This window comes from Periplaneta americana, chromosome 3, assembly GCF_040183065.1.
Source record: "Periplaneta americana isolate PAMFEO1 chromosome 3, P.americana_PAMFEO1_priV1, whole genome shotgun sequence".
NCBI lineage: Eukaryota > Metazoa > Arthropoda > Insecta > Blattodea > Blattidae > Periplaneta > Periplaneta americana.
In genome coordinates, this window is record NC_091119.1 from 178,284,043 (window position 1) to 178,303,372 (window position 19,330).

At 33.7% G+C, this 19,330-nt stretch overlaps 1 protein-coding gene across 5 annotated transcripts in view; it reads left to right on the top strand.

Moving 5' to 3' along the window:
* LOC138696857 (zwei Ig domain protein zig-8-like) overlaps window positions 1–19,330 on the top strand; it is a 1,911,002-nt gene that overhangs the window by 1,814,000 nt on the left and 77,672 nt on the right. For all 5 annotated transcript variants that reach the window (XM_069822306.1, XM_069822304.1, XM_069822309.1 and 2 more), the window contains one exon: window positions 13,294–13,455. In XM_069822306.1, coding sequence (XP_069678407.1) covers window positions 13,294–13,403 — 110 coding nt within the window. In that variant the 3' untranslated portion in view covers window positions 13,404–13,455. The remainder of the gene's footprint in view (window positions 1–13,293; window positions 13,456–19,330) is intronic.

The following is a 19,330-nucleotide window of genomic DNA, read 5'->3' on the forward strand; positions in this document are numbered from 1 at the left end:
AATACGCAGAAGCGAGCTCCCGAAGAGACTTCAGTAAGTTGTTCCTATTCACACGACACGTCTGAACTTTTAACTTTCAAGTACTCTCTGATGTACAACATGTGACAGGCAAAACAACTGGACTACATCAGATACCAATACGAGAAAGTGCTGTCTGGAGTATGTATTACAGCAGTGTTTCCCAAACTGAGATACACGTACCCATCAAGATGCGTGACAAATACAAATAAATCAGCTGAAAGTTTAGTTTTTAACGAAAGCAGCATGTAGTTAGCCCTAAATTATGCTTTTAGGGAATGTTTTTGACGGCTCTTGAATACAGAGTTTGAGAAAGTTCTAAAAGTTACGTAACAACTCTCCGGAGTTGTCACATTTCTACCAATCATAAGCACTCGCTCTAGCCGTTACACTGGAAGTAGACACAACAAGCATCTTTGCTGTTAAAAGGGGACGATTATGTGATTTTTACAATTTTCAGTCAAAATGTTTTAATTTAAAGCTACACAAAATTGCCTACAGTACTCATAGTTTTGAAATTATATTTTTTTAAATACATTTATTGTGTTTATTTCTTTACTGTGTATACCACTGCCACCGGGTGCATGCCCACTTGCAGTGTAAATAAATACATACATACACATTTTATATTGACGCCATTAAAAAGATTTTGCGACAAAGTTTTCAAAATTTTTAGTTCATATTTGCTCAAAAGCTTGAAAATAATCATAGAAGTAAAAATTAATTACCTTTTTGAGCTCAGTCTAAATAGAGAGTCACAGTGTATATATATTTTTTAATTTCAAGAATTTACCATTACAGGATAATTTAATCTAACTGCAATATGAATATGCCTCGAAGGAACTTAATATTAATATTTCATAGTCATGCCAATTAAATTTCATCTATCAACATTTGATTGACCTCTGTGAGAAGTTTCAGATCAATCTAACAATAATTGTTACGTAAGAAGCTTTTTTATTCTAGAAACTGCTTAAAATTTTAAAGTCGAGACATTACAAAAGAAAAAAAAAAATCTCCCAACTTACTCACGTAACATAGCCTATGTTTGGCCGTAATTGGTTGTATGGGATGATATCTTAGAACGGTGAAGGTTTTGGATTAGAACGGGGTGCGTATAGGGGAGACTCGGCTAATTCCGCAATATTAAGAAGCAAATCTATCATATTTTTATCAAAATGTTTATTGAAAAATATTATCAAGGAATGTAGACATGGACGACACCTTTCATTACCAAATGAGATAAAGAGATCTATTAAAATGCAAATATATTTAGTTGTACCTACATTACAGTTCAAAAAGAACTCGGGTAATTCCGCAACAGTGCGGATAAATCCGCAATAGGACTTGGCTAATTCCGCAGTAGTAAATAATTATGAAATACATTATGAAAGTAACATAAAAGGAACAATTTATATGTAACAGTGCTCACTTTCTTCACGGCTGTGTAGCAAAACACGAAAAACAGCCAACTTTCGATGTTTCACTGTATTGCCGACAGAGGTGTCGACCAATGTCCTTGATTTTTTTCTATAGCACTGCAGAGGACATGCCTCCTGTTGACAGCCTCTCAGAACTTACGTTCACGCTATTGTAAAGCCGCAGTAAAATCATATATGCACTACTGCGGAATTACCCGTACTGCGGAATTAGCCGAGTTTCTCCTATATAGCCACAGGGAGCATTTAGTAATTTTTTACACTTTATTTTTTTCTGTTACAATATATAAAAGTCGCGTGACAGTTTGAAGGGCTCTTAAATAAGAAATGAAGCCATATTATGAAACTAGAAGGTTAAAAATAGTTACGAACATAAAAACAAAAAAGTGGGCTTTCTTAAATTCTTCTCATAATTTCGTCATAGTTTCCTCTTAATTTTATTTATTTATTTATGTATTTATTTATTTATTTATTTATTTATTTATTTATTTATTTATCTATTTATGTCCATAACAGGGAAAAGCCCCAATTACAATAGACAGTACAGATAAAAAAAACATAAAATTGCATACAACACGAAAAAAGAGGTAAAACAGATACAAGTGTAATTACAAATTAAAAATGGAAAAGATAAGAAAAACAAACAAATAGATACCACCTAAATAAAAGACACAGATACAGATATAAATGAAAAACGCAAAATAAAAACAAATCAAAAAGAGCCAAGTACAGACATCACAGCCAAAAATGCAAAATGTAGGCGTAGCTATAATTGACAATTTGCAGAGCAAATACAACACCATGTTAATAAATTCAATATACAGCACTACACAGCAGGCCCAATAGGCTCAATTAATTTATTCAAAGAACTCACCAACACAGAACATGTGTTTCAAGTAATGCTTTACATAACTTTTTCTTGTACATATTGTACGATAACGAAAAATCTAAATCCTGTTTATTTGATAGATGATTGTAAGTTCGAAGCATTAATAAAAGTGGATCTCAAAATAGTTATGGTAACAATTGATTCTGTAGGATCAAAATAGTTGTTTTGTGCTTTGTTTTTTCTTATAGCTAATTTAAAGTGTAATACACATACCCGATGGGCCATTTAAGTTCATAATACGATATAATTCGAGAAATAAAAATAAGACAATTTAAATTGGTGGGTCATAATTATGACGATAGCTTCACCAGAAAGGACATTGAATGTCTCAGAATAAAAACTTCCGTGAAGACCACTGTGAAGAATGCGTATGAGATATTTAGACTTTGATATAGGAAAACATTTGCAAACAATGAGCATAATTTATTGGAAAAATGCCTGGATAGAGCAATCGGGCTTATTCTTTTATCTGCGGGAAAAAAGCCTTCACAGCTTGTAAAGCCAGTACGCAGTAGTATAATGTACTGTTAGTAGGAGTATGTCAAGAAACCAATAATCATCACATACCTAATGGCAGAAATCGGGAATGTGAGATGGGTATATGTTAACAATAGTGTAGCTATCTGAACACAATAATTTTATTTGGTATTAAATATTTTATATCCTCGCTAGATAATTTACAGTTGATAGCGTGTGTATTTCTCAACCAAGCTGTCTATGGTTTTATTTAAATTTAAATTGTTAACTGCCTCCCATTGGAGGTAGCCCAGAAGGACTCAGTATACTCTCCTACATGAATTTTAAAATATTAAATGTTTACATAAATTTGTAGACAGAAAATTAAAATAAACATATATGAATTATAAAGTGAAGAAAAAGAAATTAAACAGAGTGAATATGATGACTCAGAATTTGGCAAGAGCTTTTCAAAACTGAAGTTATGATGTCAGTAGTAAGTGTCAGTGGTAGTTCAAAAGTCTTCCTGAAGCTTTCATAGAACTTGGGAATCACACTATGAGCTCCAATAAGAAGACCAATCACCTCAATGTTTTCCAGCTGGTATTTTGCTTTGAAGTAATCAACTGCTGGCAGATAAATGTTGATCTTTTCTTGATTGACATCCTCCGGCTGGCTATTCCCCGTTTCAATCCTTATGGTAGGATCAATTATATAACCTTTCTTGGTAGTCTGCGAATACGTTATGATGTCAATACGTCTAGAAGAGCCATTAGTAGCAAGGCAAAAAACTTCCTTTTCTACTGTCCAAGACTTTTTTTTCAAAAGGAAATTTATCTCCATTATATGCTGAAACAGATCAGGAAGAGAAAAAGGAATTGGCTGGGTCACTGGTTGAGAAGAAACTGCCTACTGAAGGAATGGTAAACGGGAGAACAGTTCGGGGCAGAAAGTAAGATATCAAATGATAGACGACATTAAGATACGAGGGGGATCCAGGAAATAACGACCGTTCGCGCATACCCGCCGCGCAGCTGACTCCCCTTCCTTGTTTGAAGGTCAACTGGCTTCCTTAACATGTGTTCTCATAATGTTGTGAGTACTGGTTGCAACAAGTCGCCATTGTGCATTTTTTGTTACTTCAAAATGAACGACGTGATTGATAATCCCGCCGACGACTGTGAGGTGAGGAGTGTGATTCGATTTTTGAATGCCGGACATTTGAAACCTGCAGAAATTTACCGGCAATTGAAAGAAGTGTATGGTGATACTGTAATGAATGAAAGAAATGTGAGAAAATGGTGCGAAATGTTCAACAATGGGCGAACAAATGTCCACGATGAAACTCGACCCGGACGCCCATCACTCATCACAGAAGACCTGAAGATTAAAGTGAACGACAGAATCTTGCAAGACAGGCGCACATCACTCGACGAATTGCATATTGCCTTTCCTGACATTTCTCGTTCTTTGCTTGGTGAAATTGTGTCGCAACATCTTGGCTACCACAAAATCTGTGCCCGCCCGCACACTGCTGCTTCAACTCGAGAATTGCTGGATCAATTCGGTTGAGAAATCTTTGATCATCCGGCCTATAGTCCAGACCTTGCTCCTAGCGATTTTCACCTTTTCACTAAGCTGAAAGACTTTCTGGGTGGTAATACGCGTTTTGGAAGTGATGAAGAGTTGAAGAAGACAGTGAACACCTGGCTTAATGAACTGGCGGCAGAGGAGTATAACACGGGAATTCTAAAGCTAGTGAACAGATACGACAAATGTTTAAATGTAGGTGGTGATTATGTAGAGAAGTAAAGGAAGCTTCAGTTATGTAACAGACTTTGTTTTTTCAAATAAATATATATTTTTTTTAATTATTACAACAAAACGGTCGTTATTTCCTGGATCCCCCTCGTATATGGATCATATGCGGAGAATAAGAGGAAGGCAGAAAATAGAAAAGACTGGCAAATGCTGACTTTGCAGTGAAAGACCTGCCATTGGGCAGAACACTATGAATGATACAGGTCTAGATCTTTGTCCCTTGTCCTCTACTCGTCCTGTGAATCCTTCACGCTGTGTCTGTCGTACTAACCCGACGGTCGCTCAAAATGTGTCAATCTAGCGCTAGTTGTAAACCATATTGACCTGTAAGTCGGAACATAGGTGAAGTTAAAACAAGACAAAGAATGTAATTAAATGTTTGATAGTAGATTGATATATCACTAACAAACTTTGATCCATTTATGTCTGTAAATACGCTCAAAGAACAAAAGAATTGTTACCTCATTATAATTACGTTTGGTATCGGACTTGTAGCTTTAACCAGAGATTTATATAAGTGGTAAACCATAAATTAGAGTATTTGTGGCTGGGAGAGGTATTGCAGGCTTTGTAATAAATTTTAACCGAATACAGCAATTTATTTACAAATCTTTCCTATAAATTTCGGTTGGGTTAAACATGGTCATTTGATAGGGGCGGGGGATTGCCTACTAATTTGCGCAGACTCTTTGTAATTGAAAGCTTGGTTATGACACATCAATTGGTTTCACTAAAAATTAAAGGTTTGCGCGTACAGTATTTTGTTTTGTTATGAAAATGATCAAATATTGTATAATACCTACGTAAAGTATAAAGAGAAATTATATGGAAAGTTATATTGTTAAAATAAATACAGGTGCCATTAACTTGACACATGGTACAACCACTATGTTACGACTTATCTCAATTAACAAATAATGAGAGCGACGGGCGATGTGTACATATTTTACAGCCAAAATCACGATTACAATCTACAAAAAATTACAATTAAATCCAATTTCATAATGAAATTTCAAAAAATAATTCATTAATAAATATAAATGGCTTTCTTTACGCTCCACGCGTTTCCTAAAAATTAGGGTTTTTCTTTATGTTGCGAAAGTTATTAGAGCTTAGGCCTATAGTTTATTTTGAAGTACTATGCAAAAGACGTGCATAATATCAGTCATTGTGTACCCAACACAAGATTAACATTTCTAACTTAGCCTTTGATTGTATTTTTTAGTTTATTTATTTATTTATTTATGTATTTCTTTATTTATTTATTTGTTTATTTATTTATTTGTTTGTCTGTTTGTCTGTCTGTCTGCCTGCCTGCCTGCCTGTCTGTCTGTCTGTCTGTCTGTCTGTTTGTTTATTTGTTTATTTGTTTGTTTATGTATTTGTTTGTTTATTTATTTGTTTGTTTATGTATTTGTTTGTTTATGTATTTGTTTGTTTATGTATTTGTTTGTTTGTGTATTTGTTTGTTTATGTATTTATTTATGTATTTGTTTGTTTATATATTTGTTTGTTTATTTATTTGTTTGTTTATTTATTTGTTTGTTTGTTTGTTTGTTTATTTATTCATTTGTTTATTTATTTGTTCATTTATTTGTTTGTTTCTTTATTTGTTTGTTTAGTTGTTTATTTATTTATTTAAATATTTATTTGTTTGTTTATTTATTTATTATTTATTTATTTATGTTTCGGAAGATGCTATAACATGGTCAAGTGCAAATTTATATAATAATACAGAACAGAACAAATTTTATAATACAAAATAATACATCAGATTGCAGAATATAATTACAACAATAGAAATAGAAATAAAATAATACAATCAATATAAAAAGAGGATAAATAATATTAACAAAATTTGAGGACCGAATGAGCAGCGCTCGTGTTCGGTCGCAGTTCAGACATTTTATTAATTTAAGAGGATTATAGTAAATAAAATAAAATAGGAACTAAAATTAAAGTTACAGCTACAATGAAATTATATACTATAATATACAGTAGCGTGCAAATTAATCCGAACAACGTAATTACTTATGCAAAAACACTCAAACGGGATAAAAAAAAAGGATCTAAGACATACCTCAGTAATCTATGTGGCCTCCCTTGTTCCTAATAACAGCTCTGAGATGATTTAGCGTGGATTCCACTAATTTCCCATAAATATTCTTCATTTCTTCATCGCGAAACCATACACCAATGAGGGCAGAAATCATCTTCTCCTTTGTAGAACAATCCATTTTTTGCATTCTTCTTTTGCAAATTGACCACAAGTTCTCAATGGGGTTGATGTCGGGTGTGTTGCCTGGCCAGGTGAGTACCTGAATATTCTTCTTGTTGAAGAATTCTGTAGTTTTTCGAGACGTATGACATGGTGCTAGGTCTTGTTGGAACACACCTCTGCCATCCGGAAATGATTTTTGCAGCTGGGGTACGATTCTGGTTTCCAATAAGCGAATATATTTGTCAGAATTCATCATTCCCTTAATAGGTATTAATGCTCCTGGCCCTTCATGTATAAAACAACTCCAAAACATTGCTTTAGGGGGGTATTTGGGTGCTTATTGGACGTGAGCTGCTGTTACTTTTTCGGATCCTTTCCGTACGTAAGAAACACGGTGGCCGTGGACCTCGAAATGAGACTCATCGGAAAAAAGTACATTCTTCCAGTCATTCACTGTCCAGTGTTGATGTAATTTTGCCCACATTAAATGTTTTTTGCACATAACAGGGGTTAGCAGTTGCTTCTTAATAGGCTTACGAGCCCTTCGTCCAGCTTCCAAAAGCCTACGCCACACTGTTGTGACGTGAATATTCGCCCCAGTGGTAGCCATTAACTCGCAGGTTAAGTCGACAGCAGTTAGTCTAGGATTTAATTTACTTTTCCTGAAAATTAAACGATCATCTGCAGGTGAAGTCTTCCTTTTCCGGCCACAGTTTCCTTTTTTCTGGGGTGTGATGGATCCAGTCTCCCTGTATCGTTTTATGATCGAATTAACAGTAGCCAAACCGATGTGACATTCTGCAGCAATTTGCTTCTGTGTTATAGAAGAATGCTCTGCTAATGTTATAATTTTAGACCGTTTTCGTGGAGTTGTATCCATTTGTGAAGACGACAGAATGTACACAGGATTGCAGTATTAAGTCTTCAACACAACTGAAATGCTTATAAGTACAAAACGACAGGCAAAAATGTCACATATTATAAAAAAATAATGACAGACCTTCAACAATGGAATTACACGTACTACAGATGTCAATTAAAGCGGTATGAGCAGCTGTGAGGCCAACAATGACAGAAAATGTAAAAATATGTCGTGTTCGGATTAATTTGCACGCTACTGTTTTATTAATCGACTCTATTAATGGGACAGGATGTTTTTTGTGTTTGAAAACTAGTGTATTAAAAATGATTTAAAGTAATAAAATTCGTACTGTAAAATACACATTGATGAACATTATATTACATAAAATTGAATGTGCATTTATATCCTTGTCAACTATTTTTAAAGCTCTGGTGCACAGGCTTTCCAATGGAGAAAGAATGGCTAAATATGGTGGAAAACTAGCAAATTAAAAAAATGCGTTAAAAGAGTATTCGATATGTGAAATATTACATAAAATTGTATGTGCATATGGCCTTCTTAGTTGCTGTGACACCATTTTTAAAGTCCTGGTACAGGGAGTTTTCAAATGACGCCAAACTTTGATTATAATTTCCCGTAACTTTAATTGTTTGCTTTGTTCTCATACAAAAAGTTGTGTATCACAGGAAATACTAATGCTACATGCAAGATATGCTACTAGAAAACTTTTCTCTGGAATAGAAATTTGCTATTTTGTTGTATTTGAAAAATATCACTCCATTTTTCAGTGAAAGTACTTCTGAATTTCATTCTTGCAATGTAATAACACTAATAACAGTTTATTTTAAAATTTTGAAGGATATGAAAATTATGCTCCATACTTTCAAAGAATGTTGTTTTAAGGAGTAAAATGTGAAAGAGCCTTTTAATTAATTTTAAAAATCGTTTAGATATGTGCAGTTTAGTGATTTTTTTTTCTTCAAAATTTTGAGTCATAAAATCTGTTTTATTATTATTAATTTCCAATGTAGGTTTTTGCAACAATGATATTTCTATATACAAAAAAGAAAAACATGCATTGATTAAAAAAATCAAATTATACCATACTCTCCCTTCAAGTATAATAACTTGTGTATAATTTTATATAAACGTTCGTGAAATATTTCTTCTTAAAACCTTTGTTTCCTAAATAAAAATTTATACACACAGTTTTATTACGGTGTATGAAAATGTTGTATGAATTGGCATATAAAAATATTGTTAAAACAGTAAAATAATTAATATATAGAAAATATATACCGCTAATATTTCACTAAAAATATAGTGAAATATTTGTATAAAAAGTGGGAAGTAAGAAAGCGCATTATCAAAATGCGTTCCATACGTCAAAAAAAAACGTAAAAAAGTTTTATACTAGATTTATTTCAAATTGTTGAACATAGGCCTACTACCTTTTAAATGAAACAATTTGCAGTTGCTTTTAAGAACCCAACGCATTGTTTATACATAACTGAATGCGTAAATATTCGTAAACATTGTTATATTGTAATAAACTGAAACAATATTGAGTCAACGGGGGCTATATAATAATATTTCTTGTCGTTTTCTTTTGATTGTAAAAAATACTACATTTAAAATTCATAATTTCTGTAAATAGCATACTATATTTGAAATTCTTACATAAAAATATAAAAACATCTATTTTTAACGTACGTACTTCATTTCTGAAAGTCTACACCAAATTTCAGCTTTCTAGCATAATTTGTTAGGTGTGTGCAATAGACTCAAATTTAAAAATATATTTTTCACAGTAAGTTTAAGTTTTAAAGTATTATTGCAAAGAAACTTTCAGTATGTAACTAAAAAACATTTCTCTTAATTATCTTAAATATGGCGTAAAATGGCGTAAAAATTATATCACATTATGGCTGCAACTTTTTCTTCATTTTCAGTTAAAGTATTGACAAATTTATAATAGTTTTTACTTAAAATTTGGTAAATTTATTGAATAAACAATTTCCCTGTGTTCATTGAAACTGTGATGGTAATATACCTTCGTTAATGACTAGTTTCAATTTGATGTTGGCCATCTTCAGATTTGTAGTAAGGGTTTTGTTTCCGGTTTCTTCATTTGGTGATTCGGTGGTGGGTGATATTATGATCGGTAGTGTTGTGTCAAGTAGGATGTGCGGTCTAAAATGTCGATGTGGTGAGAACATGTTGTGGATGTGTTTTATAAGTCTATATATTTGATATTATTCTAGTGTTTTTAATTGCCGGCTTATAGCTTCAATATGTATAATTTCCAGGTGCGTGTCTATGTTTCTGTCGTTGTGGTTGGTGTTAGTGATGTGTTCTGCGTATGTGGAAATGTCGTGCGATTTGGTTATGGCTATGATGTGTTCCTTGTATCGTGTTCGAAAAGATCTCCCTGTTTATTCAATGTATAAGTCATTACAACTATTGCATGTTAATTGGTAAAATCCTATTAGGGTGTATTATTTTGTTTGTTTTTCTTGCTTGTGTGTTGAAATGTTTATGTAATGTGCAGAGACCGAAAGTTAAGGCATTATGAATCATTAAAATATTCAGGCAAAAAGACATCATCAATAGCTAAAATACGCAGGCAAAAAGGCATTATAAATAGCTAAAATACGTAATAAAAGCAATTACAAAAACCTTGCACTAGACCCACAACCTTGCACTTTCCACAAAGGGATTTCGGCAGCAAGAAAAGCGTTACATAAGTCGAATACAAATTGAGATTTTCGACTCGATGTTGCAATTACTGTTGGAAGCAAAAAACTCTTCTTCCCAGTAGCCTTGGAAAGTGCATTTTTGTGTTTGGTTGTACTGATATGTTGCGATATGAAATATTTAGCTAGCTACAACAACGTCGCAATGAAAACTGAAAGAAAAATAACCGTTAAAAATAACGTTAGTCCCACACTCATTGTTGCCTTGTCAAATAAACACAAGCGATAATTAAAACGCTTACTGTTATACATTTTTGCACGGCAGCACTCATTGTTGCAAAGAGAATATAAACTGACTGAAAGACAATAATATACATTCGGTGAAGTCACTTTCATTGTAGCGGTTATAGAAATAAATTAAAATATAGCAGTAGGCAATTTTAATAATAAATTAATAAATAATAGATAAATAATCAAATAAAGGCAGAAAAGCATTTATTTTTTAAATTAGGCATTTATATTTAAAAAAGGCAGAGAAGGGCAACTTAAAACGTGACGTTTCAATCACAAAGTTATAACTCGTACAGATTTACCTTCAAAATGAAGATAGATTTAACACATTTAAAAAGGCATTCTGCCAAAGTTCCGGTCTCTGGGATTTGTTTTCCTGTATGCAATGTTATAATTTAATTCCTTAAATGAAGCTGCGATGTTTTGTGCGTTCTTTTTGTGTCAGTGTGATGTTTTTTTGTGTTTGTGTTGTATTCCATTATTTCTTGTTATTTTGTTTTGACTTTTTATGGTATGATCTATTATGTCTTTACACTGTTTCACGTAAAATTATCTTAAGGAAATAAAGCATGTATAATATCATTCGCAGCTTGATATAGGAACTCAAATGCTTTGAAAAGTATGAAACCTTTAATTGTGCACTAATTTTTAACTATAGTACATATCTTGAAATTTTATCCGTTTAAGACATAATCCCGAAAAGAAGAAGAAAGTTATAAAATTGTTCTAAGTAATAGCAATTTATGTACATACATCAGAGCGAAATATAATTCTGCATTCCACCTATTACATAAACCCACTGTACATTGATCACTCATCCTTCACACGTAATTCGTCTCTGGATAGCCGTGAATTGGATTGTTATTTACCATCCATGTGTTAAAATTTCATTTTTGAATGCTGCAGGATTTTGCAGTGTGACAGTGCGTACAACTTTTACAAATTACACATCTGATTACCTTTGTTTCGCTGCACCATGTGACACGTAAAATGTTGGTGATTAATAAGTGTGTAACGTTACTGAAGCCCTGTTACTGCAACAGATCCACGTCCAAATTGACTACCACAAACGAAAGCGAGTAAAAATGTTCACTCATTTGTAAACTATATCTACCAACTAGAAAGTCTTGTTCGAACCGCAAAATTTGCTTTGACGAGAAATTATTTTATCGTCTCGATAATCTGAGAGTCAGACTTTGCCAATCGCACGATTTCTATTTTCCTTAGTGCGATAAAAGGAGCTCTAACGTATTATATTGGTTTGGTGCCAATTCATTCAGGGAATTTTCGTCCAGAAGCATTTTCGCTCTCGGAACAGTCGTCCATTGGAAAATTTGCCCAAAATTATTAATCCAAAAGAAAATTCAACAAAAGAAAATTGTCCCAAATTTATAATATCTGTGTAAATATATCTGGAGCTGTATGGAATGTAGTCAAATTGTAATTTATATCAATATTCGATTCTGCTTAGTGCGGAATTCAGTACGGGAATTGCAGTTTTGTTGTGATTAAATCATTTGCGGCATTCTGCGCAGTATAAATTTGGAGACCTTCACAATTTAAGTACACTGTAGTCAAATTGTATTTATATCAGTATTAGATTTTGCTTAGTGCGTAATTCAGTACGGGTATTGCAGATTTGTTGTAATTAAATCATTTGTAGCATTTTGCGAATTTGGAGATTTTCACAATTTAATCACACTGTAGTCAAATTGTATTTATATCAGTATTCGATTTTGTTTAGTGCGGAATTCAGTACGGGTATTGCAGTTTTGTTGCAATTAAATCATTTGTAGCATTCTGCGCAGTATAAACTTGGAGACCTTCACAATCTAATCAGACTGTAGTAACATTGTATTTATATCAGTATTCGATTTTGCTTAGTGCGGAATTCAGTACGGGTATTGCAGTTTTGTTGCAATTATATCATTTGTAGCATTCTGCGCAGTATAAATTTGGAGACCTTCACAATTTAAGTACACTGTAGTTAAATTATATTTATATCAGTATTCGATTTTGTTTAGTGCGGAATTCAGTACGGGTATTGCAGTTTTGTTGTAATTAAATCATTTGTAGCATTCTGCGCAGTATAAATTTGGAGACCTCCACAATTTAATCACACTGTAGTCAAGTTGTATTTATATCAGTATTCGATTTTGCTTAGTGCGGAATTCAGTACGGGTATTGCAGCTTTGTTGTAATTAAATCGTTTGTAGCCTTCTGCGCGGTATAAATTTGGAGACCTTCACAAAAAAATCACACTGTAGTCAAATTTTATTTATATCAGTATTCAATTTTGATTAGTGCGGAATTCAGTACGGGTATTGCAGCTTTGTTGTAATTAAATCATTTGTAGCCTTCTGCGCAGTATAAATTTGGAGACCTCCACAATTTAATCACACTGTAGTCAAATTGTATTTATATCAGCATTCGATATTGCTTAGTGGGGAATTCAGTGCGAGTATTGCAGTTTTGTTGTAATTAAATCCTTTGTAGCATTCTGCGCAGTATAAATTTGGAGACCGTCACAAATAAACCACACTGTAGTCAAGTAACATTTTAAGTACTGTACATGACGTAAGCCGATATTGGTGTTTTAGGAGAGCTGCCGGCTGCGGTGCACCATGGAAACCTGGCGTGCGAGCAGCCCCGCCCCGCGTGGGGCTGGGTGGCCCTCTTCCTGGCACTCCACATCGCAGTCTGCAGGTGACATCGCAGTCACGTGTAGCCCGCCCCCCGCCTCTTCAATAGCAGTTGAAGTGGTGAGTACAGTAACCGCAGCATCTTCAAGTGTCCTTGTTACAATTGCCACAGTCGCAATTGCGGCTGAATTATGGCGACAGACGCATCGCATTTCCTACCCCGCCTTTCCATTATTGTCACAAACGAAATCCACTCGCAGTCTAAATTACCAGCTAAATATTTAACTGCTTCGCTAACGACCTCGCCGGTTATACCTACTACACTCTGTTTTAAAGGCCAGAATGCATATCTTTTCCTATAATAAACTGTTTATCTGATGAATGTGCGCTCAATATTGCCCTTGAAATATATATGGTCTGACATAAACTAGGAATAAAAATTGGAAAAGAAACGTAGCACGAAATTGAAAAGGTATTATCTTGATTTTAATATATTCCGATTGTAAATAAATGTACACACCTGTGGAGTAAAGGTTAGCGCATCTAGCCGCGAAGCCAGGTGTCCCGGTTTCGATTCTCGGTCGGGGCAAGTTACCTGGTTGAGGTTTTTTCCGTGGCTTTCCCTCAATCCAATATGAGTAAATGCTAGGTAACTTTCGGTGTTGGATCCCGGGCTCGTTTCACCAGCGAATAGGGATTATAAAGAATTGACACTGAGCGAATTTTCCTATGTTTTGTTTCTCTGTGCGCCAGCGTATAGTTCCACTTTCAAGCGCTAGAGGTTAGTGTAATCGAGCATACGCTAAGATAATAATTGAGAATAGAGTTGAGACACAGGATCCAAACATCGCCTACCTTATTACATAATCCAGTAATGCTTTGCTTCAAATAAATTCAAGTTAACAGCTTTTCCTTATTTCTCAGTGACAAACTAGTTGTAATAATAATATTTTGTATTTCAGATATCATAAATTATATTATAGAATAATATAATACGTTATAAAATTAAGTATCGAATTCGTTTAATATTTGTATATAATATAATACAGGTATATGGTTTTACTTCTCGTAAGAGTTTTGTTTTTCCATTTTCAGTGCTATCAAATCATTACATATTTTAATTGTTGTTGGGTTCAACGTCTCAACTCTCAATATAAAGGAACTCTAGAGTCTAGACATTACAGTTAATGACGGATTTATTATTTTATGGATCCAATTTATTTTGAGTACATTATGTGCCTAGATGTATTAATTATATGTGTTATATTTCTACTGTGTCCACTGCTAGCTGATGTGATGTCAGCGCCAACTCTAGGGAGAAAGCAGAATCTCACGCTTTAGCTGGCTTGAAGGTCATTGAAATCAGTCCGGCTACATCAAAGGTACCGACGCGAAGTGTCCATTCTTTATAATCCCTATTCGCTGGTTTCACCGGCATTATTACGTTCATCTCATTCAGACGCTAAATAACCTAAGCTGTTGATAAAGCCTCGTAAATTAACCTACTAAAATAAAATAAAAAAGTAAATAAATTCATTGCTTTCTCAAACATATAATTGCACGCACATATATTGGAAATGCCTATTATCGTTCGGTATAGAAGCTTTAGTCATTCAGTCTGCTCTAAAAAAAAAATAAAAAAAAAAGCTGAAAGTTAGAATTTATAAAACAGTTATATTACCCGTTGTTCTGTATAGTTGCGAAATTTGGACTCTCACATTGAGAGAGGAATAGAGCTTACTGGTGTTGGAGGAAAGGTGCATAGAAAAATATTTGATGGCTAAGATGAAGTTACAGGAGAATGGAGAAAGTTACACAACGCAGGACTGCACACATTGAATTCTTCACTTGACATAATTAGGAACATTAAATCCAGACGTTTGAGATGGGCAGGGCATGAAGCACGTATGGGCGAATCTAGAAATTAACTTAGAAAGCATGATGGAATATTCAGATTGTCAATTTCTATATATGAATACAATATAATACAAATAGCCAACGAAAATGGCTATAGTACTAATTTGATTAAAAAACTAATAAACAAGAATAAAAGGAAAAAAGAACTAAGTAATATATCTACATTAACAAAACAAAACGAGACCAACAAAAAATACTTTAGTTTAACATATAATAAATATATATCTAGCAAATTAGCTAACTTTTTTAAAAAAGAAAATATTTCCATAGCGCACAAACCAACTAATAAACTCAATAACAATTTAAACAATAGACTTCAAGGAGTTAACAAACTCCACAATAATGGTATTTACAGATTGGAATGTTTTACATGTAAAGAAAAATATATAGGACAAACCAAAAGAAATTTCAAAATTAGATACAATGAGCACATTTCTGACTTCAAACATAATCGTAAGAAATCTACATATGCATCTCATCTAATAGATACTGGACATGAATTAGGCCCAGCAAATGAAACCTTAAAAATATTAAAATCAGGAATAGAAACTAAATTGATAAATTCTGCAGAAGAAATATTACATTGATAAACAGATTCAAATAGAGAACAGCATTCTTAATGAAAATTTAACCCAAATCCGAAATCCCCTGTACAACCTCTAACCCCGTCACCACGCTGTATCCTTCCGCGTAGTTGTTTACACGAATATACACCTCCCCCACGTCATACCAGTTACAGTCCTAATAGCAGCAGGTCGTCTCACCACTACGTAAGTACCTCCATAATTTAGCCCTCCAATTAATTTTTCAAATTTTACTAAAATTGATATTAATTATTATTTCATTACAAATAATTTACATTAAACACAGGATGTTATAGTAATCCATACAGTTGCTAACTATGCAGTTGTCACATTTTAAATCGACGTGAGTACTTTTAAATATCCAATTCGATTACAATTTACATTTGATATTCCCATTTCTATTATATTTTTATACATTTCAGATATTCACCACTCATTGGACTGAACAAGAGTTCCACATATTATGAAGTTTAATTACTAAATGGTTTTAACATGTTTAACATTATTAAGTTTACTACCTGTAATATTACATTTTATTAATGGAGATGGCTTGTACATCATTAATTCAAATAGTACTCACCACCAATAGCTACGTATGTGACATTGAGATATTGTATAACTCTGCCTGAGGATGCCTGAATAGGCGAAAACGTTCGCAATTTTGTAATTCATGTATATAAACTTAATGACTATAAAATAAGTCATTATTTTACATTGATTTGTCATTGACTGAGTAAAAAAATATTATATTGAATCTAGAAATGCATATAGGGTGTTAGTTGGGAGGCCGAGGAGAAAAAAAAAACTTTGGGGGACGTTGATTGGAGGATAGCATTAATATAGATTTGAGGGAGCTGAGATATGATGGTAAGGACTGGATTAATCTTACTCAGGATAGGGACCGATGACGGGCTAATGTGAGGGCTGCATTGAAGCTCCGGGTTCTCTAAGCCATATATATATGTATACAGTATATACACACACACACACACACACACACAATACTTTATATATGTATACGCTGTGTTTCAAAAGAGTACCACACGGTCCAGACCTATGGAGTAACGGTTAGCGCGCCAAGCCGCGAAACCAGGTGGCCCGGTCGGGACAGGTTACCTGGTTGAGGTATTTTCCAGGGGTTTCCCTCAACCCGTTACGAGAAAATGCTGGGTAACTATCGGTGATGGACCCCGGACTCATTTCACCGGCATTATCATCTTCATCTCATTCAGACGCTAAATAAACTAAGATGTTGATAAAGCGTCGTAAAATAACCTACTAAAATAAAAAAGTACCACACGTTTTAAACAATAGTCCGATTTTCGCTATGGTAATATTTGTATTTGTGGACGTAATTCCACACCGCTCCGCTAGATGTCAGGTCCGCGATATTTCGCACTCAAGTCAATGCTGCTAGTATTATTATTATTATTATTATTATTATTATTATTATTATTATGTGTATGATATGTATATTATTATGTATATGATTATGTCTCGTGACCAGAATATTGTACGAAATGGAAACATAAAAATTGGAGATTTGTCCTTCGAAGAGGTGGAAAAATGCAAAAATATTGGAGCAACAGTAACAAATATAAATGACACTCGGGAGGAAATTAAAGGCAGAATAAATATGGGAAATGCTTGTTATTATTCGGTTGAGAAGCTTTTATCATCTAGTCTGCTGTCAAAAAATCTGAAAGTTAGAATTTATAAAACAGTTATATTACCGGTTGTTCTGCATGGCTGTGAAACTTGAACTCTCACTTTGCGAGAGGAACATAGATTAAGGGTGTTTGAGAATAGGGTTCTTAGGAAACTATTTGGGGCTAAGAGGGATGAAGTTACAGGAGAATGGAGAAAGTTACACAACGCACAGCTGCACGCATTGTATTCTTCACCTAACATAATTAGGAACATTAAATCCAGACGTTTGAGATGGGCAGGGCATGTAGCACGTATGGGCGAATCCAGAAATGCATATAGAGTGTTAGTTGGGAGGCCGGAGGGAAAAAGACTTTTGGGGATGCCGAGACGTAGAAGGGAGGATAATATTAAAATGGATTTGAGGGAGGTTGGATATGATGGTAGAGACTGGATTAATCTTGCTCAGGATAGGGACCAATGGCGGGCTTGTGTGAGGGCGGCAATGAAACTCCGGGTTCCTTAAAAGCCAGTAAGTAAGTATTATTGTTATTATTGTTGTTATTATTATTTTATTATTATTATTATTATTATTATTATTATTATTATTATTATTATTATTATTATTATTATTGTAAGGTATTTGCCACAAATGTAACTTCAGAATAAAAAGGGCTGAAATGTAGATATGAAGGTTGTATATTTGTTACGTGTAATGTTTGAGGTTTGAGGCTAAATAACCTAAGATGTTGATAAAGCTTCGTAAAATAACCTATTAAAATAAAAAAATATGTACCTAACGTTTTAAATAATAGTCCCATTCCCACTATGTTATTATTTGTATTTGTGGACGTAATTCCACACACTCCGCTAGATGTCAGGTCCGCGATATTTCGCACTCACGTCAATGCTGCTAGTATACAGCTGTCCGGTATTATTATAGTAAGGTATTTGATAGTACTTCTGTAAAGAAAATTGATTACATTAAGCAATAAGTTCCTTCAGATAATATTTAAAAATACTATAGGGTGATATTAATTTTCTTTGGCAACTCTTAATTCGAATACATCATAATATCAATGAAAATTCAAAATTTCTTTACAGTATCGAAAAAACGAAAAGTGTGTCAGTGTAACTTGATGACCTCTTGAATCGCTAGTATTATGCGCATATGTATAGCTGACACGAAACGTATTGAGGCTTCCACAGTGCATACATACTGTTTGTACCAAACGTTTAAGGACATCCCTTCACTCTTGTATTTATACTTACGTCCAACCCACGGAAGTTTATACAGGGATCAAATGCCTGTGAAGAATGAAGTCGTTTTACTGCAAACGCAATCCAAACTGTAGATTATATAAAAATATTTCTGTTATGAAAATTATTGAAAAATTACATTTTTTGTAGGAAAAAAATAATTACTCCAGAATGGATTTACTTAGATCAGTAAATTTTGGGATAGAGTTACACAGCCGCCAAATTACTCTTCAACGAACGACCACTCATATAATTTGAGGAAAAGAAGACAGAGGACGGACACTGGAAAGTTTTCTTTTCTCAATCGTACTATCAGGGACTGGAATGCTTTACCTGCAGACATACTAAAGGCTTTACCAACAACCAAAAATGTATTTAAAAATAGGCTTAAGGACTTTACTAATAGACGGTAATTATACACAGTATTTAAAGGGTGTAAATGATATTTTGTTATTGAAGTGTTGTACCAGTGAAGAATTATGTGGCGTCAGTCAAGTGTGTTGTGTCAGTGAAGTGTTTTGTGTAAGTGAAACGTGTTCCTGTCAGGGAAGCTTTATAGTTTATAGTGGCAGTGCAAAGTATTTGAA